At 52.6% G+C, this 22,582-nt stretch overlaps 10 protein-coding genes across 10 annotated transcripts; 4 read left to right on the forward strand and 6 right to left on the reverse strand.

Moving 5' to 3' along the window:
* Positions 1-665: 665 nt before the first annotated feature.
* Positions 666-1,922, forward strand: ACET3X_008707 (uncharacterized protein; the record flags this gene model as incomplete). The annotated part of the gene is made up of 1 exon (XM_069454910.1): positions 666-1,922. The coding sequence occupies one exon, from the start codon at positions 666-668 to the stop codon at positions 1,920-1,922; it is 1,257 nt and encodes a 418-aa protein (XP_069304309.1).
* Positions 1,923-2,149: 227 nt separating this feature from the next.
* ACET3X_008708 (uncharacterized protein) lies at positions 2,150-3,675 on the reverse strand. The gene is made up of 3 exons (XM_069454911.1): positions 3,480-3,675; positions 2,563-3,425; positions 2,150-2,488 (listed from the first exon to the last, which is right to left on the reverse strand). The coding sequence occupies exons 1-3, from the start codon at positions 3,562-3,564 to the stop codon at positions 2,198-2,200; spliced, it is 1,239 nt and encodes a 412-aa protein (XP_069304310.1). The 5' UTR covers positions 3,565-3,675; the 3' UTR covers positions 2,150-2,197.
* Positions 3,676-4,272: 597 nt separating this feature from the next.
* On the reverse strand, positions 4,273-4,713 carry ACET3X_008709 (uncharacterized protein; the record flags this gene model as incomplete). The annotated part of the gene is made up of 2 exons (XM_069454912.1): positions 4,273-4,565; positions 4,614-4,713. 2 exons carry the CDS (start codon positions 4,711-4,713, stop codon positions 4,273-4,275), a joined length of 393 nt encoding a protein of 130 aa, XP_069304311.1.
* A 2,092-nt stretch (positions 4,714-6,805) lies between these two features.
* Positions 6,806-8,169, reverse strand: ACET3X_008710 (uncharacterized protein). The gene is made up of 2 exons (XM_069454913.1): positions 7,824-8,169; positions 6,806-7,749 (listed from the first exon to the last, which is right to left on the reverse strand). Exons 1-2 carry the CDS (start codon positions 8,154-8,156, stop codon positions 7,108-7,110), a joined length of 975 nt encoding a protein of 324 aa, XP_069304312.1. The 5' UTR covers positions 8,157-8,169; the 3' UTR covers positions 6,806-7,107.
* A 2,154-nt stretch (positions 8,170-10,323) lies between these two features.
* ACET3X_008711 (uncharacterized protein) lies at positions 10,324-12,200 on the forward strand (the record flags this gene model as incomplete). Its single annotated transcript, XM_069454914.1, has 3 exons — positions 10,324-10,485; positions 10,560-11,363; positions 11,418-12,200. The coding sequence occupies 3 exons, from the start codon at positions 10,324-10,326 to the stop codon at positions 12,198-12,200; spliced, it is 1,749 nt and encodes a 582-aa protein (XP_069304313.1).
* Positions 12,201-12,628: 428 nt separating this feature from the next.
* ACET3X_008712 (uncharacterized protein) lies at positions 12,629-14,168 on the reverse strand (the record flags this gene model as incomplete). Its single annotated transcript, XM_069454915.1, has 2 exons — positions 12,629-13,941; positions 14,048-14,168. 2 exons carry the CDS (start codon positions 14,166-14,168, stop codon positions 12,629-12,631), a joined length of 1,434 nt encoding a protein of 477 aa, XP_069304314.1.
* A 731-nt stretch (positions 14,169-14,899) lies between these two features.
* Positions 14,900-16,279, forward strand: ACET3X_008713 (uncharacterized protein; the record flags this gene model as incomplete). Its single annotated transcript, XM_069454917.1, has 4 exons — positions 14,900-15,251; positions 15,302-15,917; positions 15,967-16,012; positions 16,193-16,279. 4 exons carry the CDS (start codon positions 14,900-14,902, stop codon positions 16,277-16,279), a joined length of 1,101 nt encoding a protein of 366 aa, XP_069304315.1.
* Positions 16,280-16,616: 337 nt separating this feature from the next.
* ACET3X_008714 (uncharacterized protein) lies at positions 16,617-17,606 on the reverse strand (the record flags this gene model as incomplete). The annotated part of the gene is made up of 1 exon (XM_069454918.1): positions 16,617-17,606. The coding sequence occupies one exon, from the start codon at positions 17,604-17,606 to the stop codon at positions 16,617-16,619; it is 990 nt and encodes a 329-aa protein (XP_069304316.1).
* A 940-nt stretch (positions 17,607-18,546) lies between these two features.
* Positions 18,547-19,401, forward strand: ACET3X_008715 (uncharacterized protein; the record flags this gene model as incomplete). Its single annotated transcript, XM_069454919.1, has 1 exon — positions 18,547-19,401. The coding sequence occupies one exon, from the start codon at positions 18,547-18,549 to the stop codon at positions 19,399-19,401; it is 855 nt and encodes a 284-aa protein (XP_069304317.1).
* Positions 19,402-19,538: 137 nt separating this feature from the next.
* ACET3X_008716 (uncharacterized protein) lies at positions 19,539-21,084 on the reverse strand (the record flags this gene model as incomplete). The annotated part of the gene is made up of 3 exons (XM_069454920.1): positions 19,539-19,591; positions 19,645-20,604; positions 20,661-21,084. 3 exons carry the CDS (start codon positions 21,082-21,084, stop codon positions 19,539-19,541), a joined length of 1,437 nt encoding a protein of 478 aa, XP_069304318.1.
* Positions 21,085-22,582: the final 1,498 nt, after the last annotated feature.

Here is a 22,582-nt window from a genome sequence, read left to right on the forward strand (position 1 = left end):
TTCAATCTCTACCTACCATGTTCGATTGCCAACGTCATTCGCAGGTATCCTGGCTCGCGGTATCGTCGCCGCCCGCCGTGCTTGCATCAGCACCTCTTCACCCACCTTCACCCACCCACCCACAACACCGCAATCGCGCCAGCAGACACGCAGAATGGCAATGATGTCGTTTATGGGCCGATACATTCTCCGGCGTATCCGTTGCCATTGTTGCGTTATTGAGCCTTTTCTGAGCCAGTCAGGTCTGCCTGCGCCACAAAGTGAAGGTGATCTGAAACACAACCTTATACCCCAACCACCCCTTCTACGCAAACCGACACTTCAGTCTAGCTAGACTGTCAGCTCTTTCGAGAGGTTGGGCCAATGGCGTCCCGTCGCTGCCTTTCACATCGCCAAATTGGGTAACATCGTACCCACGACCACAACGAGCACCGCCCAAGATAGATAAAAAAAAAGTGAGCGATTTACCAGTTTTATACCCACAGCACTGCTAGCGAGCCCTCAATGGCTTAGACGAGGCCCAGACTCCTTCTTTCAGAGCTCTCCTAGTAGCCGCCGACTGCGATTTCCGTCCTTTCTTCCTACAATCCACACGACTTTCTGATAACATCCAAGCCCATCTACTGCTACTTTCATACTCTATCTCATACCCAGTACTCCGTACCATGCCTTTCAACCAGACCCCTGAGCGTGCCTTCCAGCAGGTTGCTGCCGGAATGGATTTCGACGCCTTCGACATGTTCACCGACAGCACGTACTTCGACGACGACATGCTCCCCTCTGCCGACGTCCCCATCCCCTCTATTGAGTGCACCAACGACCTCCCGTCCAACTTCTTCGACTCCGCCTTTGACCTTGGCCTCGACAATGAGGGCATCCACGCTGACATGTCCGTCTGGCCTGTCGGTGAGCTGTTGGAGTGTGGTGACGATCTCCCGGCTGGCCCGGTTGATCTCCCCTCCTCGCCCCCTGGCCTCACTGAGGTCCGCTCGGTCCCCTCCTCTCCTCCATCGTCAGGCGCCATTGAGGCTCTCTGGAGGCCCTTGTTAGGTTCAAATCCCATCAAGGCTGCCCTTCTAGATCCTCTGACACCCTCCCGCGCCCCCGTCAAACCTCGTGCGCCCAAGGCGAAGACGTCGGTGTCCGCCAAGGTGGCACCAAAGCCCAAGGTCACCAAAGTCAAGAAGCCCGCGAAGCCTGCAAAGGCTCACAAACGCACCGTTTCGGCCCCCTCCGGCGCACCTCGTAGTGTGCAAACCCTCTACACCCTCCCCTGGTCTCAACTCTCCCAAGAGGAGAAAGGCCTTCTTCTCCTTCCCCTTCTCCAAGGAATCGACCCAAACACGGGTGACAAGATCAACGAAGCCGGCAGCCTCCTTCCTCCGCCTTCCTTTGAGATGGTCGCCGACGATGTTTTCGGCACTGGCGATAACGGCGCCAACTTCATGGACAGGTCTTCTCCCTTGCCATCTTCAAGTCCGACTGCAACCTCCACCATCGACCTCACTGGCGATGAGCACCCCGTCTCGGACGCGGATGCCGCTGTCTACCGCGCCTGCCAGGCTTTCAACATCCAGCACGAAGCGCAGAAGAAGAAGAATGCCATGTCCGCGGTTCCAGAGTTCAACTTCGACATCCCTGACTTTCAGTTCGATGAATCCAACTGGGATATTTATGACGGCTTCATGCCTGCTGTGCAGGGATTTGGTGGCCACTGCGGCAATGGTGTCGTTGACAGCTTTGTTCAGCAGGCTACGACTACCAGCGACAACGGCAATACCGGCTACGCCTCACACGTTCCTGACATGGTTGGCACTGGGCTTGTCCAGATGCCGGTTCCTTCTGGTGACTATGGACGGAAGCGTCAGCAAGAGGCTCTTGATCGGAACGCCATGCTTCGTGCTGCTGGTCGTCGTCGCTAGAGTTTTGGATGCTGTGGTGGTATTGCTTTGCTTTGTTCTGTTTGGTTGATGGTACGGTTTTGTAGGATTGGTTGGTTCAGCCTGACCGACATGATGTCTGGTCAGCAAATATGGGCGTTGGGCGCACTGAAAGGATAGAGATGCTGATATGAAACGTTCACGTTGAGTAACGTTGAGCATCGGATGAGCTTGAGCAAAAGCATTGATAGAACAATATACAGATATAACCCATCTCCTCCCTCCTGTGGTGGTTCATCGTCACCTTGCGACAAGGTTCAGATTTTGGGTCCACCGTTCTGCCTATGCTTCTCAAACAGCCCATACACCCCTTCTTCCCACTTCCTCGTCAAGGCTGCACATTTTGGATCACCTGGCGGCACTACCTGTCCACCATAAATCCCACAAATCCCCGTCTTACGATCGATCCACCATATCAAGTTGGGATAGCCGCCCCAATGCATCGTGCCCGCTTTCTTGCCGTCGGGCGCATCGGATGTAATGATTATGCCGCCGAGACCGTGATCTTTGATCAAGTCTTTAGGAGTGCCACCCATTGCGTTGTTGTTCTTTGAAATTGTTACTCAGAATGCTCTTCAAATTTGGACTGGAAGGGACGAGCAGGTGAGGAGGAGAAACATACCATATCGTCCTGCACAACCGCATTCAGCATCTCGCGACTCCCCTCGCTCAACTGCGGCTTGAAAAACTCGTCCAAGCTCGCCTTACTCAGGATCTTGCCCTCACCACCCTCGTCGCAAGCCAACACGCCCTGCAATACCTTGATGTACTCTGCCACGCAGGTAAAACTGCCATGCCCACCCATACAATCGCTGACTTCCTTACCTTCCCCATCCAAATACGGCATCGGCGCATCACTATGCTTCACCTTGCCCTCCTCCGTCCTCTCACTCATATTTGCCTTCCTACCTTGTAAATCCGGGCGCGTGGACGGGAAGAACGTAACGTCAGTCATACCCAGTGGTCCCCACAAATTCTTCTTCATATATTCTTCGAGTGTGAGGCCAGATATGCGCTCGACAAGTAGACCGGCGTAGTCGATACCAGGGCCGTATGTCCAGCTGGTACCGGGCTCGAACATGAGAGGGCAGTTGAATCGCTCTAGTAATTTCCCGCTGGAACTGGGGAGCTGCTTATGGTACTTTAGCCACGCCGCTGCTTTCGGATGGCCCATATCCTCGTACACCAGGCCGCTCGAATGTGTCAAAAGGTGTCGCAGCGTGATTGGATTCTTGTGCTTCTCTTCAATCGGAACGCCCTCGTCGGTAAAGCCGGTCAACACTTTGAAGTCTTCTAGTTCGGGGATGATGCGGTAAACAGGTTCGTCCAGAGTCACCTTCCCGCGCTCAACTAGCTGCATAGCGCTGATAGAAGTCATGAGCTTGGTGCAGGATGCTACCCACATGATGGTGTTGAGATCAAAAGGTTTGGCGCGAGAAGAGTCCATGGATGTGGCCCCAAAGGCTTTGGAGTAGGCAAACGATCCTGTTGCTTGTCAAAAACGGCGAGCAGGGACTATAAAGAGTAGGGCGTGTTCACCATCGCGGCTTTTAGCTGCCATAGCACAGCCGGGGATTTCTTGCGCGGCGATGGCGTCTTGGATGGCGGTTTCAAATTCTGTCATTGCTGCAACTGGAATGGGGGTCACACTGTTCTCTGGAAGACTCGGTAAAAGACAGATTTCTAGTGTGCTTCTTCGATGTATAAGTACGAAAACACGCTAGTGCTGGGACAAGTCCGAAAATCCCGAAAGACGTATCCGATGTCAGAAAGTCAGCGATCCATATGTCAGAATTTCCATTTTGGACCTAGCGCATCCGACACGGATCGAGCATACGGCAGACTGACACATAAAAACTTTCATCATAGCGGTGCCGCCTGATGTGCGCTGTCGGATCTTCGTCCGTTGTATACTGCAACGGGTACCTCGGTTCACGAAGGGCTGGGCTTGAATGCTCTAGCCGTTAGTCACAACGTCGACAAGACGGCACCGGCTCATCGACTAGGCAGCCACAATGAAAGCTTGAGAACAATTACATCGCACCTCGGTTGCTTTGAGACTACCTGTTCCTCCCGGCCAGCCGATCGCATCCGTCCCACCACACGCAGTAGTGAAACAATGTACCGCCGTTACCAACATTGATCGTCTTTCGCAACATCGCATGTTCCTGACGACGAACACGTAGCGTCCAGAACGCTCTCACCCATCTCACCAAGAGTTCATACTCGCTGGGCTCGCGCAATATCTTATCTTGTCATGCATGTCCATCTGAACTAGAGTCCCCGTCGAACCTGTGTTGATGATCAGTATCGGGCCTTTGTACGCATGTGCTTAGTAATCCTCGCCAACATACTCCTCGAAAGGTCGAAGCTGACCTGTAGCCTTAAATCCCCATACTAGGATCATGAGTCCGTCTGGCAGGCTGTGAAGTTCCTCGTCGTTCTTGTAACTATCCTCATTCCTAATGACTTCCGCCATGCCTCGTATCATTGTTGGTCCGTCTTCTGGTTCGGGCTCAGGATGAAGGTCGAAATGGAATTTCCGTGGGCCAGGATCGAACATCTCCACAGCTTCGGTCAAGGTACGGTAATCGAGTATGGTGAGGTTTTGCATCGGTTGGATGTCTAAATGCTATTAGTGACGAATTGATATGCTACAGTCATGACACTTACTGCCAAGATGACAGTCCCATGTATGGCCGTCGAATTCTCCACAGTCCATACATGGAAGCTTTTCCAGCCCTTTCATGTAGGTGCGTAATGGCTCGGGCATCTCATCGGTCGCCTGCGCGCTCACTCTCTCGTTTGTGTCATCTGCGTGGGGAGAGCGTACGTCTAAATGACCGGACTCCTGCGAAAGGCTGGGCTTGTTGTCAGAAGGCTGCTTGTTTCCGTGATCAGTAGATGCCGGCCTATAAATCGGTCCTGCGAGAGTCTCTTCTGGTGCAGATGGTTCTCCAAGCGGTGCTTCTTCAGTACGAGGAGGTGGTGAATCTGGTTGAGGCAGGATTGGGCTGCCCATGCTATCCAAGGAAGGCTCATAAACTCTCCTAGGGGGTGTCGTTGAGTTGGCATGGCGAGGCGTGTCAGGCCTGATTATTGCTTGACTGTCGCGAGCATTCTCGGCGGATACAGAAAGCGAGATCGTGTTAGCTACCGGACTAGAGACGCCATTAGCAGGAGCCGGTTTGGAAATAGTGACGGATGTGGTCGCTGCGCTACATGGCACTATAGCGTGCTTCTCACCCACCAGCGGCGGTGTCTGAGACGCTACGATTGGGCTCTTATGCTCTGGTTGGGCCCCAGTCGCAGCATACGGAGATTGATCTGGTAAGCTGGAGGAGCGTCCAATACTCGAGCTGCGAGAAGACGGGTGAACCCAGTTGTGCTGTGAAATGCCTTGGCCGAGATTTGGTGAAGCTGGTGACGTGGACGACTGTAAGCCCCACTCCAATGCAGCGCGTGGTATTGATGGCACGTTTCTGCCAGCACATGAAGTGGGTAGTAACGACTTTGAAGCTGGCGGAGTATATTGAGGAGGTTCTTGGTCTTGGTTGAGCGTAGTGTTGGAAAGGCTCGGGAATGCACTTTCTTGGGACAATGGACGCGCTGCGGAAGGCCGTGTCGGACGCTCCTTAGTAGCGCTGGGTGCTTGTTGTGATGGCGTAGCTCGCGCTGCCTGTGAGATCTCCTTACTTCGAGCTCTTGTAATTCGACCTGCGGGAGACTTTGGTGCTGCTGGTACTGAATTCTGGGGCTGTGACGGATTCAAGGTTTCTGGACGTGGCGTTACAGGCGAGACAATCGGTTGATCTGGTATCTGGTTCGCTGGGTCATTTATAGCCGGTCTCTGTGCTCTGTACTTCGCTTCCCAGTACTGCTTCAATCGTGGTTTGGTGCTTATGGGGTACAGCGGAACCTGTCCTCGTGACGACACCGGCAGACCGAGTAGTAAGCGCAGTTCGTAGATAGTCTGGAGATGCTGTGACGGAGTGCCTGATAATGCCATTTTGAGATTGGGATCGTTGGCTCCCCTGATCCATCGAATGAAGATCTCGTCGAAGCTTTCGTCTGTGGATTCGGCAGCGCAAAGCACATCCTCGGGTGTGGTAAAGCCGCGGGCATGGGCGCGCCGGTCATCGTCGACAGACTGAAACCTCCAGTATCCGCCTGCTAAATGTGATGTCTTCAATTGTCGTACGAAGTGATCGAAATCACCGTTTGGTGTTGTCGCAATGCCGATATACGCCGTTTCGTAAGGCATGAATATCGGCGGATCGATGATGTTCGATTGGCGCGGCAAGGAAATATTGTTAACAACGATGGATGGTTGCACGTTGCGGTTGGAATAAAACTGTCGTGGTTGCTCTAGGTGGGAGGCGATTTGGAAAGGTGGTCAAGGTAAACAGTGGGATGTCGCCAGATTTTGGAAGGCATGCGCTGGAGAATGACTTGAAAAGCGAAAGAGCGCGCGCGACTATTTCTAGTATAAAGTGCACTCGCAAACATCTACGACTGCTTTGTAGATGGCATCTATAATGTGATTGATCTCTCGCCGCGTGTTTACCGCTCATGCTATGGTGCACGTGCGAGGCAGTTGCCTGGTGAAAGTGGACAGGCATCACCACACAACTAGATGATTGTCAAATGTACGAGGAAAAATGTACAAAGATTTGATGAGGCTGATCGATAAATGAGAGAATACTTCACCTGCCCTCTGCAATGACACGTGGTATGAGACTGTCGCGCGAATGCTGTCCAGAGCGCTGTCGCAAAGGCATCGTCGAAGCCGCGAATCAGTCAACTACTCTGCAACTTGGATCTTATGGAATTCAACCGGTATCTTTATTGTGGTTCATCCCGTAGGCATACCATACAGACAACAGATGAGAGAGATGAGATGAGATGAAGAGACCCTGTTCTTCATTGTTGTTCCGTGTGGTGATGACGTCATAGGTTCACCTATCGTTCTGCCCGCCTCAGCTCTTCCTCGCAAATCCCCTTCGTCTTGTCATGACCTTCGAATCTACATGCATGACGACCATTGGAATGAGGAAATGGATTCTCACTCTCTAGTGATATTGCAAGCAGTCGCTGAAGGTCCGACAAGCAACACTAGTCGCGCCTATCATCTGTGCCTCGGCATGGCGTCACCCTGTAGCTAAATCTACAGCTTCCATCTGCCAAACCACTCTAGGATAATAGGCGTTGCCTCCGCCTCCTTGCAAGTCAGCACACCCTCGTTATCGCCGGTGTCGCCGTTGGGGAACGAACTAGGCCAATCATGACCCAAGTTCTCATACTTGTAGTGCACAACCACATCATCCCAACTATAACGCGTAACCTTTCTGCCCTCGTCTTCCTCACAAAGATAGCTCGTCTTGTTTGCGCTGACATCGAGTCCATCGCGTCTAGCCCAATCATCAACCCACGTCGTTACATCAGTCGAGTTGGCGTTTCCGCGCGTGTTGATACCACCCGCGTACGGAATCGTAGCATCCTTCAGCCCATGGAATTCCATAATCGGCACGCGTCTACTAGGCTCGCAAGGCGGAGGGTGCTGGTCTGCGTCCAGGTAGAATGCACCAGACACAGGTGCGAATGCAGCGATACGTTTCGTCGCTTCTGCATCGCAAGCCAATACGCCGGTGAATCCTCCGCCGTTCGATTTTCCAGTCGCGTAGATCCGGGATGCGTCGATGCAATATGTTGACTGTAGGTGGTCGAGAAGCTCCAGTGTGAACGTTACGTCGTTTATTGAGACCGGAGAGTCGGGGTCGCCTTGATATTGCTGAGTGCCTTTTGCGTTCTGGAGAACTTGTTAGCATGTCATTTCAACTTTTTTTCAGCTCGTCGACCGGGCTTGGGAGGGGAGTCGTGTACAGGTACGCCTTCGAGGTATGCGACGATGCCATCGAAACCGTAGCTTGCGTTTGAGAACCGGCTGAGGGCTTCTTGGTATTCTGCATCTTTACCACGGCCATGGAATGATAGGATGAGTGGGACGAGAGTGTTGTCGTCGTATGAGGGCGGAATGTGTAAGCGGTATTTGCGAGGCGAGACACCGCTTGTGCTGTCCAATGTCAAGTCGACGGATTGATCGAGCTTGACGCCTGATGGAAGTCGCTTTTGACAGCCGTTATTAGAACTGGGTCTTGAGTCAAGGGCAGCGGCTGCTACCGATAGCGTCGCGAGGACAGATAGTGTTGCCTTCATTGTGGTGATACAGTACCTGCGCAAACTCCTAGAGCTCAGATCGCATATTTATACATTTCTGAGGACGTTCAGGCGCGCCACAACGTCACATGCGCACGTAGTGGATATGCCTTTCCTCATTCGGGTTGAGGGCCGTTGATTGTGCCTTACGGCCCGCATTACTAACCTTTAAGCTTCGTGTACAGCGCCGATCGCAGATCCGGCCAGGTCTTTGAAATGTAGATTACCTCGATAAGTTTCTAGAGCAATCTTCTTCAGGATCCGGACATCGTCCCGGAGTTGCAGATAAAATATCCTACGCCAAGTCTCGAGACTAATTCGGTATCCTGCCGTCGTTTTCGTCGCCATTTTGCACCAGTAATCGGCAATCTATTCACTCAAGTCTCTACCGAAACGTTCCAAGGAGGACCATACGGCAGCCGCTTGAGTGCCGGCATTCGTGTCGCTATCCTGGCGAATCATTCAAACAAGGGAGAAAGATTACAAGCAGGGGCGATATGAAACTGTTTGTTACATGCAAGACGTGCACAAGTTCCGCCCAATGCATGGGAAATCATCGTCTATTTCCTCATCAAGTCCCGCAGGTGGATAGTGACGACAGGAGGTGCTGGTGAGGAGAGAGGCACGTGCACCTTGGTCTTGTCCTACCGGACCCGAGAAGCATCACTGGCCATTGTTCTGCAGATCTGGCGACCACATTTCTGCTTTGCATTTGCGCAAGCAGTGCAAGAGTCCGACTCGCATCGCAACAACATTACCAAAGTTATGCCTTCTCAGTATATTTCTCGGGACTACATCAGATCAGTCCTTTCTTATGCGGTCGTTGAGGTGTAGTCAGCGCGCATTTGTCATCTGCTGAGTGCATGCTCATTGGACAGAAGTCTGGATGGGGGTGACTAGTCCGGTATCGACTACGTCGTTGGCAACGAAGCATTTTCGTCTCTCTTCAGCGCTTACGTCCCTGTCGGCGCATTAGAGGCTTGCAACCTTATCCGTTTAGACGTCCCGTCCGTGTCTGACATCGGTCATTCGATATGGGTGACAGGGTCTTGGAACTAGAACAAGTCTCCTCGAAGCTTTACATGACCAACGTTGTTGGCTACATCTATCTCTTCATCCCCTTCCTGTTTCTCGTTGTGAAAGGCAAGGTGAAAAAGGCCATCGCCATCGCGAGAAGGCCGGCATTAAGAATGGGTATGGTGGTGCATTTCTCCACCGGGGAACCAATCTGTAGCTTTGAACCAGGACACATGTATCGTTACTGCAAGTGGGGCTTGTATACTTTCCTGGTGAGCTTAGAGGAGATACCCACGAGGATTAGTAACAACAACTAAATATCCAGAGGAAATATACTTTGGCGTGGTTGAGAATTGCATGCTTTTTCCTCATTACCTAGGTAGGTACAAGCCACTGACACGCAGCGACGTTCAAAACACCTTGGAGAACGCGGAAACATCTTTCATCGGAACTTAGGTATCGAGACATTGCATGTAAAAGAACCAGCATACGTCTCTTGAGCCATAATTCGGTGATACTGCTGCTGGTAATGCTCGTGTCGTGGTCAGAGTTACAACGGTAGGTAGTCACTCCCGGAAAGCCATGGACACCCTGCCAAGCTGCGCTAACTCCATCGGGATGCCACTCACACAGTACCATGGAACGCAACCCACGATATACGCAAACACATTCGGGGGTGCAGAAGATTTTCGCATCTCAGCTCGCGGTCCTCGGATGCGCAACATGCAGTATGGTCAGTAGATAGCCCGCAATGAACACAAGACGATCGCGCAGGTCCCCACCAATTCCCGGCGATCGTTCATATGATTGGTCCAACTCGCTTGCAACTTCCTTGCCTCTCAGCCCGCCCAAACGCATCCGCTTGTTCACGCTCGACATCGCCGCTCACCGAAACCTTTTCCATCGCCAAACAGCACCCCACGCCCTCTTTTCATCACTTTTGACGCGATAAATCGCATGCCGAGGCCAGTGCGACACTTTTGACACCCATATCAGCAGTATTGCGGCGCGTTGGTGGTCGGATTAGCGCTTCTGGGAGCGTGACTCTTCTTCGCTGGGCCGCCCCCAGGCGCCAGATTTGCACCACGCCCCATACGCAGCCCAAACGACCCAAACATCTGTCACGTGCATCTCGCTGCGACAACAAACAATGACGGCTCGCGCAACTGGGCAGCGCTTCAGGCAGCGCAAGCTTTCGACCAAGCAGAATTTACCCGTCGTCCGCGAAAGTGAGGTTGAGCAGCTTGCTGACGACGATGCGTCGCGCCATATTCCCAAGGTTGAGACCGGTGTTGAGAAGGGCGAGGAGATTGTAAGTCGCGCTAGTCCGCTTTTGGCCTCCACTTCCCCTGCCCAGCATGTTACACATACTTACATCATTTCTAGGAGCACCATCTACAAGCCGTCATCTCCGCCGCCCAGGCAGCTGCGCAAGGCGCGACTGGCGGGAAGATTGCACAACTCTACATTCCGACTCCGGATGCTGTCGCCAGCACACTGCAATATGAAGATGTCTATCCAAAACGGTTTACACAACCTGCCACTTACATACGGTTCTCGTCAACCGTTGAGGATACGTCCGGCTGCCCGTATTGCATGAACAGTGATGATGTTGCCTTTCTCAAGTCGTACAACCAGAAGAAGGGCAAAAACAACCATTGCTCAGAAGACGAGTTCGAAGAGGTTATGAACTTCTTCGAAGAGACCACAGCAATCAAGCAGCCGTATGCCGCGGTCGACAACTCGTCTGCTCTTGCCTATGAGGAACTTGAAGCCGAGTTTGATGAGACCATCAGCGAGTCGGCGCGGCGATTCGCCAAAGACATCTACCCACATTGGAAGAATCAACGGTTACTAAAGGGCAATCGCCCGCTGATGCCCTCACTGAAGTTCGAGACGAATCTCGAAACCGATGATGCTGACCCGTATGTTTGTTTCCGACGTCGTGAGGTCCGACAGGTCCGCAAGACGCGTGGTCGCGACGCGCAAGTAACGGAGAAGCTCAAGAAGCTGCGGAAGGAACTGGAAGAAGCTCGTTTGCTGATGTCGCAAGTCAAGCGACGCGAGGCAGTCATCAGAGAACAGCTTGCCACAGACAAGCTCATCTTTGAACAACGCCATGCCGTCAAGGAGCTTAAGCGCAGGCTCAGCATCAAGGGTGATGACGATGAACTACTCATCACTCAGAAGGTATGTTGCAATGGACTCACCAGAGTTTTTGCCCAGTTGACTAACTCGTCACAGCCTGCTCCTAAGCCCAAGAGAACTGCCGATGTTGAGAGACAACGCCAGACTCTGCCAGGCATGAAGCCTTCAAACACACGTCCAGACGGGCGTCTTGTCGATGGTGATATTGTGTACCTCGAAGAGCAGCAAGCCAAGCGCACCGAGGCCATTGATAGCTTCATCGAAGACAACCTGGTCAAGCACCAGAAGTGGAATGTGGGCTGGGTCGACGCAACATGGCGGCCGATCACACCACCTCTGGAGCCGCCTGCTGCGAAGTCAGACTTCCGTACAGTCTTTACGGAGAGTCAGCTTCCCACGCCTCCTGCATCCGTGTCTGATGGTGAAGGTGCTGATACAACAGCAGTGGTTCCGTCAAGTAAGCAGACAGATCCACGGAGAAGTGCGCGCATACGTTTTGCCACTCCTCCAGATGACGTTCCGTTCCATGACCAATCTCGTTTCCGTCGGAGAATCGGTCGAGGCGGGCGCATGATGATCGATCGCCGAGGCGTGAAGCGTCAAAAGACCGAGAGAGTAGACGACCGCTTGGCCGACCGATGGCGCTTCTCCGGCGACAGCAGTGAGGATGATGAGACATACCCCGTCGACTGGACAGACAATCTGCACATAAGATATCGCATCATGATTGAGCGCCAGGGCGAGAAGACTGCGGTCCAGCAGCCGCCACCGAATCCGAATCGCCGGTCCATTGAAAACCACAATCGATCTGCCTCGGGCCATCTCCTTCCTCCTACGCCGACGACAGCTACTGGAGCTGGAGGTCCGTCCGGGAGGTAAATATCCGCAGTTTACAATGTCTTCTTCTTTTAGCGCTTTACTTCTCGACAAGTTATACCCTTTGTTTTCTATTGGCTCGGCGGGCTGGCTCCAAAGATCTACCAAAGTTATGTACAGTAGCCTTTTAAATTAAGGAGGAGTGGGGAAATGTTGGATGGTTGGTGTATGTTTGGGAGATGGAGGGTGTTGCGAAGGTAGCCTGGACACATAACAAGTCAGCAAGTCGATACTTGGAAGTACATATTCAGACGCCTGAGGAGGTGCCGCAAGGTCTTTGATCGGCGACAAAAAAAATCAGAAACTTACCTTACTCATTCTCAGATCTTAGATCTCGCTCTCACGATCCGTGTTGTTGTTAATCGTCCCGTCAAAGAACTGTCGGTGACGCCGCTCACGACGGGTTTTGATGCATGCAATGATCTTCTTCTTTACGCTCTGTGCTTCTTGCCCATACCGCCCATCTCCACATCCCCCTCTTCGTCAACACCCCTCTGCCTCTTCGCCGTCGCCGCACCACCATCTCTTGCAATCTTCTCCGCCAATGCGTCTTTCGTGTTGGCCAAAAGCTGTTTCTCGCCAATACGCACAGCCTTGGCCATAGCAAATCTCCGCTGCTTAGGCGACGCCGTTCCGGCAGGCGGAACCTCGCCAAATGTTTGCAAGTCTTCTTCCAGCGTTGTAGCGTACTGCGCGATGCGAGCCTGGACGATGTGCAGTAGCAACTCCGCTCCTTGGCTGGTAATCTTCTCTGGTTTCGGCAGCTTGCCTTTGCTGGAAAGACGCTCAAACTCTTCAGCTGGGAGAAGCATACTCTCGACCAGCACGACGAGTTCGGGGGAGAGACTTTCTTGAAGGGTGAATGGTGTGCTGGCGACGATATCGTAGCCTGAATCGATGACCTCTTGCTCGTCCAGGTATTCTAACCTGTCTTCGTGCCAGGTACCCTCCTTAGTTAGAAGATCAGTGACGATCTCGGCAGGAATCTCAACAACGTCGTATTGTGCGTAGTTGTCGGTAACGTAGCCGTATCTTCTCAGTAAATCGCTTCGGGGCAGGGAACCGTAATCGTTGAAGATCTCACTGCCGGCAGTGATTGGTTTCAGTGCCTTCATCTCTAGACAGTCTTTTTCGTAGAAGAGGCGCGCGTTGCACCTATCTGCGTCGGCATTGAGCATGTCGGCGAGCGGAACCATGCCTTTGGGTAGTGCAGCGTCTTCTTCCTCCTCGGCAAAACCCTCGTCGTCCACATCCTTGTTTGGTGTCGCGGGCTCAACATCGAATGCGTAAGCCATGATCAGACTGCCCATTTTATGCATCAATTCCAGGTTCTGTGGGCTGCGCATCTCCTTGGCTTTGTCCTTGGCTCTCTCATCCCCACTAAATATTATGTCCGCAAATTCTTCTATCACGGGTAGTAGTTGCTCCGTGAAAGCTTCATCTGCACCTTCCTTTCCGATTTTGCTGAGCACGGCGCTGGCTTGGAGCTCGGCTAGCTCGTCGTCGGACCAGAACATCAGGGTGTTGAAGTCGGTGGGGAGGACGGCAAAGTAAGGAGCCCAGTTGGAAGCGCTACCATTGTGGTATTCGTAGAGCATGATAAGGATGAGCGAGAGCCAGGGGCCGAGAAGCGCAAAGGTCGAGGCGGGGATTTCGGTACTCAGGATGCTGTTTTCGACGCTGAGGATGGAGGCGCGGGGTATGCGGAAGAGGAGCTCATGTTCGGCGATGTCTTGGGTCGCGACTGTTTGAGTTAGCTTTATTGTTTATACAATGTTGCAAAAGTTCGTAGCGATGGCGGGTGAGTCTGTAGTGTCTGGGTGTGATGCTGGAGTGGAGTAGCTACTTACCAACGCCTCGTCCGGCATCCTTGTTTCTCAGATCCTCCAATTTGATCTTTGGACTAATTTCTGCTCCAGATTGCTTCAGCCATGCCAGGAAGTTCTGGCTGGCGGTGTCAAATTCTGCCATGCGCAGAGAGTCTGGTGCGATGTGGGACGTTTTGGAGAGTTGGAGGATTGGATATTTGGTGGATATTCTTTAGCGGCTCCAACGGGGAACCGAGGCTGCTTGGTCCGAGCGGAGTACGAATTGCCGTGGCTGGGATGTGCAAGTTTTGCGAGGTCCAGCACAAATCTTTTTGAGACTGTGTGGAGTAAGGCACGTTTGGAAGATGGGATATTTCGAGCTGATTGTGAAGACATGTGAAGATCTGTGAAGTAATTAAGGACTTTGTTGTGGTAATGATCGGACCCTGCAGCACATGACTAACGGCGGTGACGTCTGCTCGTGCACTCTTCAAATGTCGATTTGCTCGCTGCATGCGCGCAAGTTGATGTGTCTTGATGATTGTGAGCAAGTGACCATCGCGTACACTCTCGAATGTAGAAGAGAGCTTGGTTGTAGTTTTCTTCCGATATTTCCTGAAGCCTTCGCAGGTTGGAGGCCGTGTCCGTGGTACCATGCCCCGCTGATCGAGAAACGTTTGCGATCGTCAAGTTTCGTGTCGGCAATTCTCCAAACTTACCAGAGATGAAGCATTCTGGCAGATGCAGCTTACGTCGTAGAGCAACCGGCCAGCACCGCTTGCCGAGCGGTGGCTTCAGCCCTACCATGCATGTCATCCCTTATCGATAGCTTTTTCCAACGACACCCCGCCTCGACGCGCCAAACACCAACATCAAACCGCGACGGCCGCCACAATGATTGCCATAGGACTAGAAGGAAGCGCCAACAAGATAGGCGTGGGCGTCATCTCTCATCCAGGCCCAAACAAACCTCCCATCATCCTTGCGAACCTGCGACACACATATGTTTCCCCGCCCGGCGAAGGCTTCCTGCCCAAGGACACAGCGATACATCACCGAGCATGGGTTGTGAGGCTAATCAAGCAAGCTGTGCGACAAGCAGGAATCAAGATTGAAGATATCGATTGTATATGCTATACCAAGGGCCCAGGCATGGGTGCACCGCTACAAAGTGTTGCGCTTGCAGCTCGGACGATCAGTCTATTATGGGGGAAGCCCATGGTGGGCGTGAACCACTGCGTTGGCCGTTAGTCGTTGCCACTTGACAGTCCAAATCTACCGGCTAATGCGTACCAGACATCGAAATGGGCCGCTCAATAACGCGCGCCGACAACCCCGTCGTCCTTTACGTATCTGGCGGCAACACCCAGGTCATCGCCTACTCTGCCCAACGGTATCGCATCTTCGGCGAGACCTTGGATATTGCCATAGGAAACTGCATCGATCGGTTCGCTCGCACACTGATGATCCCTAACGACCCATTTCCTGGATACAATGTTGAGCAACTAGCCAAAAAGGGAAAGAACCTGGTCGATTTACCATATGGAGTCAAAGGCATGGATGCAAGTTTCTCGGGCATCTTGGCTGCAGCGGATCTGCTGGCGCGTGGATTAGACGAGTCACTACCGGACGCGAAACGACTAAAGACTGAGGACGGAGAGCTGGTCACGCGAGCAGACATGTGCTTCTCTCTCCAAGAGACCATTTTCGCCATGCTGGTCGAGATAACAGAACGTGCTATGGCACATGTTGGGTCGCAGCAGGTGCTGGTCGTGGGTGGTGTGGGTTCGAATATGCGGCTACAGCAAATGATGGGCATCATGGCGAGAGACAGAGGTGGAAATGTGTTTGCGACAGACGAAATGTTTTGCATCGACAACGGCATCATGATTGCGCATGCGGGTTTGTTGGAGTATGGTACAGGGGTGAAGACGGAGTTGACAGATACGACGTGCACACAGCGGTTCAGGACTGACGAGGTGTTTGTGGGGTGGAGGACCGACTAAGGTACGCTTTTCTCTTAATATGATACCCCGTTCGACTCCAGAATTTCGTTTCCGGTGCAAACATGGATTGCATGTTTAGCATAGAAAGATTCAGTACCGTCCATGGCGATGTGCGGAGTGCATATGGTGTTACATCCTACTTGCGAAAGGCGTATCCACGGCTAAATGACGTAAGAACTAGGCCAAGGCGCATGTAATACAACAGTGGTCCGTGACCGACGCAAAGGCAAACATCAGACCACCAAAAGTCTCTGGTTATCGCTTCTGACCTGTCCAGCATGATCAGTAGACAGCTCCAAGAGCACTTGAGGAGCCATGTGAACACCCACAAGGGAGAATAGATTTCAGTACAGTTTTTGCACAAGAAGGCATCCATGAAAGGCGAAGAGTTCTAGTATGATGAGAGTCTTTTTGTAGTATGTAAGTGCTAGTAAATACATGTGAGAAACGAAATTATCTTTGCCTTTGTGGGCGAGAAGATTGGGAAAAAGATTGGCACTAAGTCCCCATTACGAACATGGCCCTACCTCTCCCTTTGATTCATTTTGAATGGCCAATCACTTCGCACCATCATCCCCACAGTTGACCAGGCCCACAACGGCCGCTCACAGCTCAATCGCGACGATCTTCCCTCCCTCAACGATCGACCCATTCACCGGCGCAGAGGTTCCTCCATTAGTAGTAACATATAACACATTACGCGCACCCTCCGTTCTCCCAAACGCAGCCGAAGTCGCGCCCGCCACATCGGTGGAATTGAGATTACCAGCAAAAACCGCCTGAGTGCCATCCAACTGGACACGCGTAACCACGTTCTCAGTCATCTCAGCCATATAAACTGTGCCATCCTGATCAACAGCGAAATCATCGCCAAGAACGCCTTCAGCAATGACTTCGTATGGCCCTACGGCTTTCCCACTGGCACGATCTACGCGGACGCGGCAGACAAGTTGACCGGGGCTGTTGTTGTAGTACACATAATCTCCCGAGAAGCGCAGGCCGTTGATACCGATGAGGCGGTTTAAAGTCTGTTGCGCTGCCATTGTGTCGTCTTGCAGAGCGATTTCGTACTCCAACGTCTTTGTGTCGACGCGCCAGATGAGGCCGAGCTCAGAGTCTGCGACGAGAATTATTCCGGCATTGGCGTCCAGAGTGGCTACGCCGTTGAGGAGGCGCGAGGATGCGAGGTTCACGATCTCGGAGACGCGGCTTGAAGATTCCTCGTTCATGTCCACGCGCCAGATGCTGTTCCCGCCTACGACCATGAAGACGTCTGGCTCCACCTCACTGATTCCGCTGGTGTGATCGGCAGTGGTACCAGTGAAGCTGTGAACCAGTGTGGTGGCGTTCGATGCTGGTGGTTGGGAAGGGTCGACTTCCCAGATCTCAGGCGGCGTTATCATGGTAAGGAGGATTTTGCCATTTGCGCGTACGGCGAGGTTTTCGATCCATGTTCCGACGGCATATTGAGCCAAAGTGACAGGTGAGGACGAGGTTGTTTGGGATACGGCTCTGGGTTCGGGTCGGAGGCTTGTTGGTAGCGCGAAGGCGACGGAGCCGACGAGACCTGCGAGGAGGAATTTGTAGGTAGACATTATGTACTGAAGCGGTTTGTAGTGATTGTTGCGAAGTGAGAGGCAGATGAGTTGTACAAGAAGGGAATATTGCGTTCTCGTGGAAATATAAAGCCAGACCGTCGGTGGTCACGGACTACCTGCTGGACAAACGATGCCGGGCGAAATTGATTGCTCCATTGCTTCCCTTTGTCGTCATGGACCTTCGCACGAAATTTGACAATGTTGAGATTCATGCACTCGGTGCTTGGAAAGGTGTAGATCCATACCAAGCAAGACGATCAGTGGTCACGGACTACCTGCTGAACGAACAGACTCGGGCGAGATTGTCTGCCCCATCGCTCATCTCTGTCGGATTTCGTGCGGAGGTCCATGGCGAGAGTGCTAAGGTTCGTGCACTCTGTGCTTTAGGAAAATGTAGAATCATACCAAGCAAGTAGAGTTATGATTCTGGTAATCTCCAGCGGCCATTGGGCCCCGGGGCCGCCGGGTGCCGGGAGAACCGCCGTGTCGTTTCACGTGCGCGTTCCGACGGCAGCAGCATGACTTAGATAATATAGGGCCGTGATATTTTAGGAACAATCAAAGAATGGAATCTAGGAAAGAATTACAAAGTGATACCATGTCATCTAGGGAACGATTAGGTGATGCTACTTAGCTTCCTCACCCATTTCACTCTTTGTAATCGAATAGTAATCTTAAACTCCAACTTTGAAATCTCGACATCCAACTTCTCACAAAAATGAACTCAAAAGTCTACATTAATAAAGGCGTGGCTATAAGTCCCTCTAATTGCAACACTACATAGCTCGAATCATACATAAAGCCACAGTATCCCGTCTACTCTCGCACCACTCAACTTCCGCCTCACCAACTGCCCAAACACCAAAATGGCAAGAAAAGACATAGCCCCAGACTTTCCATTCGCGAAAAAAAAACAGTCAAAACCCTCGACTCATTCATGTCCTACATCGACACAGGCAACCCCAACCCAGCCGCCCCAACCATCATCTTCGTGCACGGAAACCCAACATCCTCGTACCTCTGGCGCAACATCATCCCCCACATCTCGCCCGCCGCGCGCTGCATCGCCCCCGACCTCGTCGGCTTCGGCGACTCAGGTAAAATGCCATCTAACGGATACTACATCCACGAACACATCGAGTACTTTTCCGCCTTCATCAGCGCCGTCGTGCCCGCGAACGAAAACATCATCTTCGTACTTCACGACTGGGGCTCAGCGCTCGGCTTCGACTGGGCGCGAAAGAACGAGCAGCGCGTGCGTGGCCTCGTATTCATGGAATTCACGCATCCGTTGATGAGTCCAGACGACTTTGCGGGCTGGGACACGTTTAGCAAGATGCGCGACCCAGAGACCGGGCGCGACCTGGTTCTTGAGCAAAATTTCTTCATTGAAAGGATTCTCAAGCATAATGGTACTTCGGGTGTGGTGTCAGAGGCGGTCATGGAACACTACCGTCGTCCGTTTTTGAAACCGGCTGATCGCGAACCTATATGGCGGTTTCCGAATGAGATTCCGCTTGAAGGTCGTTCGCCAGAGGTGGGCATGATGATTTGGCAAAACTGGGATTGGTTGAAGGCGGGCAATAATCGGGTTCCGAAACTGATGTTTTGGGTGGAGCCGGGTATGTTGGTGCCACCGCAAAAAGTCAAGGAGATTTCTGAATGGATGGGCGATATGAAGGTCGTTGGGCTTGGGCCTTCTCGTCATTTCCCGCAGGAGGAGTATCCTGATCGTATTGGCGAAGAGACTAGGAAATTTGTTGATGGGATCTTAGCGAACAAAACAGCTTAGGATACTACGAGATTACATTAGTACTCCGCCCTTGATCACACCAGTCCTCCATAACAGATAACATAATCAATGATTCATTCCATTCCATTTCATTCCACTCGTCTTACCTAAGCCGATAATCCTCCTCCTGCAGTATCCTACAGTCCCAAGCTCGAAACCACCAACGCAACATCCTTAACGACACTTGGACCTACGCGCCATAAGTCTCTTAACGCATAAAAGAGCCAAAGTTCAGGAACGTACTGCCACTTGGTTTCTGCGTGCTAGACCGTGGTGTAGCAGGCCTTGCCTTGTCCGCCATGTCATCTCTCGCCTGCAAAGTGACTGGTTTGAAGGGTTGGAAGGGTATGGGCTGGTATCCCTGTCCTTGTCCTTGTGATTGAGATGGCTGCTGCGACTGAGACTGAGACGGCGAGTACGAGTACGATTGTGACGACTGTGGCTTCCAAGGCGTAGGAGACCACGCCATAGTGTTGGAAGAAGTAGTAGTAGGAGCAAATGTCGTTGGTGGCTCTCTCGTATACAAACCAGACGGCTGCTGTTTCGCCGTCGAATACGTGAGCAAAGGCTCACTGCGTTTTCTATGGATGTTCCTGCGACGCGATTCCTGAGCACTCGCTTCCAGCTTGTCGGCAATCTTGCCTGTCTGCGCCGAATCCATCGTGAACCAGCCCGCGTCCAGAATCTGCTGGGCTGTAGGTCGATCTGTAGGAACAGGGTTGAGGACCCAGCTCAGGAACTTGATCTCCTTCTCTGGCACGCCCTTGGCTTTCAGATGCTCCCAGTGCTGGCCTTCATGATGGGAACGATCTTGATAAGGAAGTCGACACCCATCATAATAATCCAGAGCCCCGAGCCCGAAATCATGTGCTATTGCGCGTTCGACTGAACGTTCTTTCTGGCCCTGGCCTGCGTTTCCTTGCAAGAGTTCGTCGTAGAGACCGTACTTGTTGAAAGAAGCTTGCGCTTCGAGGAGCTGGCAGTAAATCACTCCCCAGGACCAGATATCTGCTGGTTGGTTGATTTCATTGCGGAAGTACACTTCGGGCGCGCGGTATACGATGGGCTGAACGAGGCCTTTTGCTGGCTCCATGACGATTCCTAGGTCACCGAGTTTGGCAGTGATGCGGTCATCGCCGATGTTTGCGTCGGCGTTGGGTTCGTTCTCGAAGCCGCTGAGGAGGATGTTCTGCATTTTGAGATCTTGTTCATGTTAGCTGTGTTGGCTCGTTCAGAGCGAGTACTGCATTTAAACGTACCTGCATACACGAGACCTTGTTGGTGTACGTCGCGCAGGCCCAGCAATGCAGAGCGCATGATGCCCTTGAGCTCCACGTCGCTAAACTGACGCTGCCTTCGTGCATCCCAGAGAGTAGACTGGAGGATCTCGAGCACGATGCGTGGCGGGCCACCTCTAGTGGGCGGGATACGGTCTACTTGTTGTCTGATTGTTGGAATGCCCTTGAGAAGCTCGTGCATGACCATCTCGTGCTGGAACTTTGGCCATCCATATCCGACGTCATCGTCTCCGGGCTGCTTCACAATGAAGATCTTCTCTTGGGAAGCCGCGTCGACGGCGACCCAGACGTTGGCCTGGCCGAGGGGTTTGACAAGAAGGTACCGAAAGCCGTGTTCTCCGACGAGCTCGGCGCCCTCGCGCATCTGAAGAATTGCTCCGACCATTGTGAGGAGTGGTGATGTTCAGGCGGTCAGGGTTCTGATGTATGACGTAGAAAGCGTAGTTTGGTTGTAGACGTGGCAGGTGATCAAGTCGCGTCCATGGAAGGTGATGTGAGGAGAGACGAAGAGACGTCAGGTACGAGATCAGGATATGAGAAACAAGTGGATCTGAAAGACGGGTACCGGCTGTCAACTTCTAAACTTAGAGAGAGGAGGCGAGGTTCCAACATTTCGCAGCTCCAGAGTTGAATGGCTGCTTGTTTGCGCAAGTGCTGGACGATGACGGAAGGCTTGTAACGGTTACGGAAGTGGCGGGCTGGCGTCATTGGTCCGAGAGCAGGTCGACGCAGCAACATGATGATCTCGCGTTGTCGATGGTCAATAAATTTCAGGCATTGTTGCAGTTCCTTCAGGAACATGATGCCAACAGCGAGGTCCTCGCGACTTTTGATACGTTGTCGCAAAGGGTTAAGCTGGTGACCAGGGAGGATGTAGCGAGGCGGGAGTGCCGGCTGATCCCGGCCATCCTCCTACAACGCGTCCTGCTCACCTTGCCAAGGCTCTATCGTGTCCGGCATCGTGTTCTATCCCTTTATTTCAGATGAAACTCTACCAAGGCCAAAGTCCAAAGTCTTCTAAAGCTGTAGAAGGACTCCGGTTAGCGAACAGCAGGGTTGCTGAGCCTCTCTGGAGACGCGTACCATTGCGATGACTATCCAATCGGAAAGCTACAGTGCGGTTCCGTATGAGAAGTCGCCGCGGATCATAACACTCTTCCAAATGCGACGACCTCTGCACAAGACTACTCGCTTCTGTTCATCCATCGCGTGTTCAGCCCTAAGCTCCCGCCATGGCCCTCATCAGATTCGACTGGTAGAAAGCCATCACCTCCCTTACACGACGCCTCCCCCACCCCTGCATAAAGCCGCCCTCTCCCGTACAAAAAATAGCCATCGCTCTCACATCAGATTGCCACCTGTCTCACGTCTCACACTAGGTAGATGTGGACCACACAGCACTCCGCCTCCCCTGCGCCTTCCCCCCCGCCCACCCGCGCATCAGCCAATCGCGGACAGGCTCGTATGATGCGTATTGCCCCACCCGTCTGTTCGCATACTTCTTCACTGCAGACCGCGTGGCATGGCAAGGGGGTTGGGCGTGGGAGGGGAACAATAATCGATGGTTCCTGATTAGTTACCTATTTGAGAAATTGGCATGAACTTCCCGGAACGGCCGAGCTTGGTTGAGCGTCGAGTGAGAATACCTGGGAGTCGCTATTGTGGCTCGATAGCGATTCGTCTCTAGTGCTTCACAACGACGTACCTCTCGCGAGAGTGTAGAACTCGTGCATACAGTATCGTTCATGGCTAGATCGTTTGACGGAAACGTATGATGCGATACGAGAACAAGGACCAGGTGCTGAGAGGAATGCGGCAATGCCAAAACTCAACCAAGCCCACATAACCTTCAAGTCACTAAGCGCGGGTGCTCAACATCGCCC

This window comes from Alternaria dauci, chromosome 8, assembly GCF_042100115.1.
Source record: "Alternaria dauci strain A2016 chromosome 8, whole genome shotgun sequence".
Lineage (NCBI taxonomy): Eukaryota > Fungi > Ascomycota > Dothideomycetes > Pleosporales > Pleosporaceae > Alternaria > Alternaria dauci.

Coding starts and splice junctions, on each gene's coding strand:
- ACET3X_008708 (XM_069454911.1), bottom strand. CDS start 3,564: ATGACAGAATTTGAAACCGCCATCCAAGACGCCATCGCCGCGCAAGAA. Junction 3,426..3,479: donor GGCAGCTAAAAGCCGCGATG/GTGAACACGCCC, acceptor GACAAGCAACAG/GATCGTTTGCCTACTCCAAA. Junction 2,489..2,562: donor CGGTTGTGCAGGACGATATG/GTATGTTTCTCC, acceptor ACAATTTCAAAG/AACAACAACGCAATGGGTGG.
- ACET3X_008710 (XM_069454913.1), bottom strand. CDS start 8,156: ATGAAGGCAACACTATCTGTCCTCGCGACGCTATCGGTAGCAGCCGCT. Junction 7,750..7,823: donor CATACCTCGAAGGCGTACCT/GTACACGACTCC, acceptor CAAGTTCTCCAG/AACGCAAAAGGCACTCAGCA.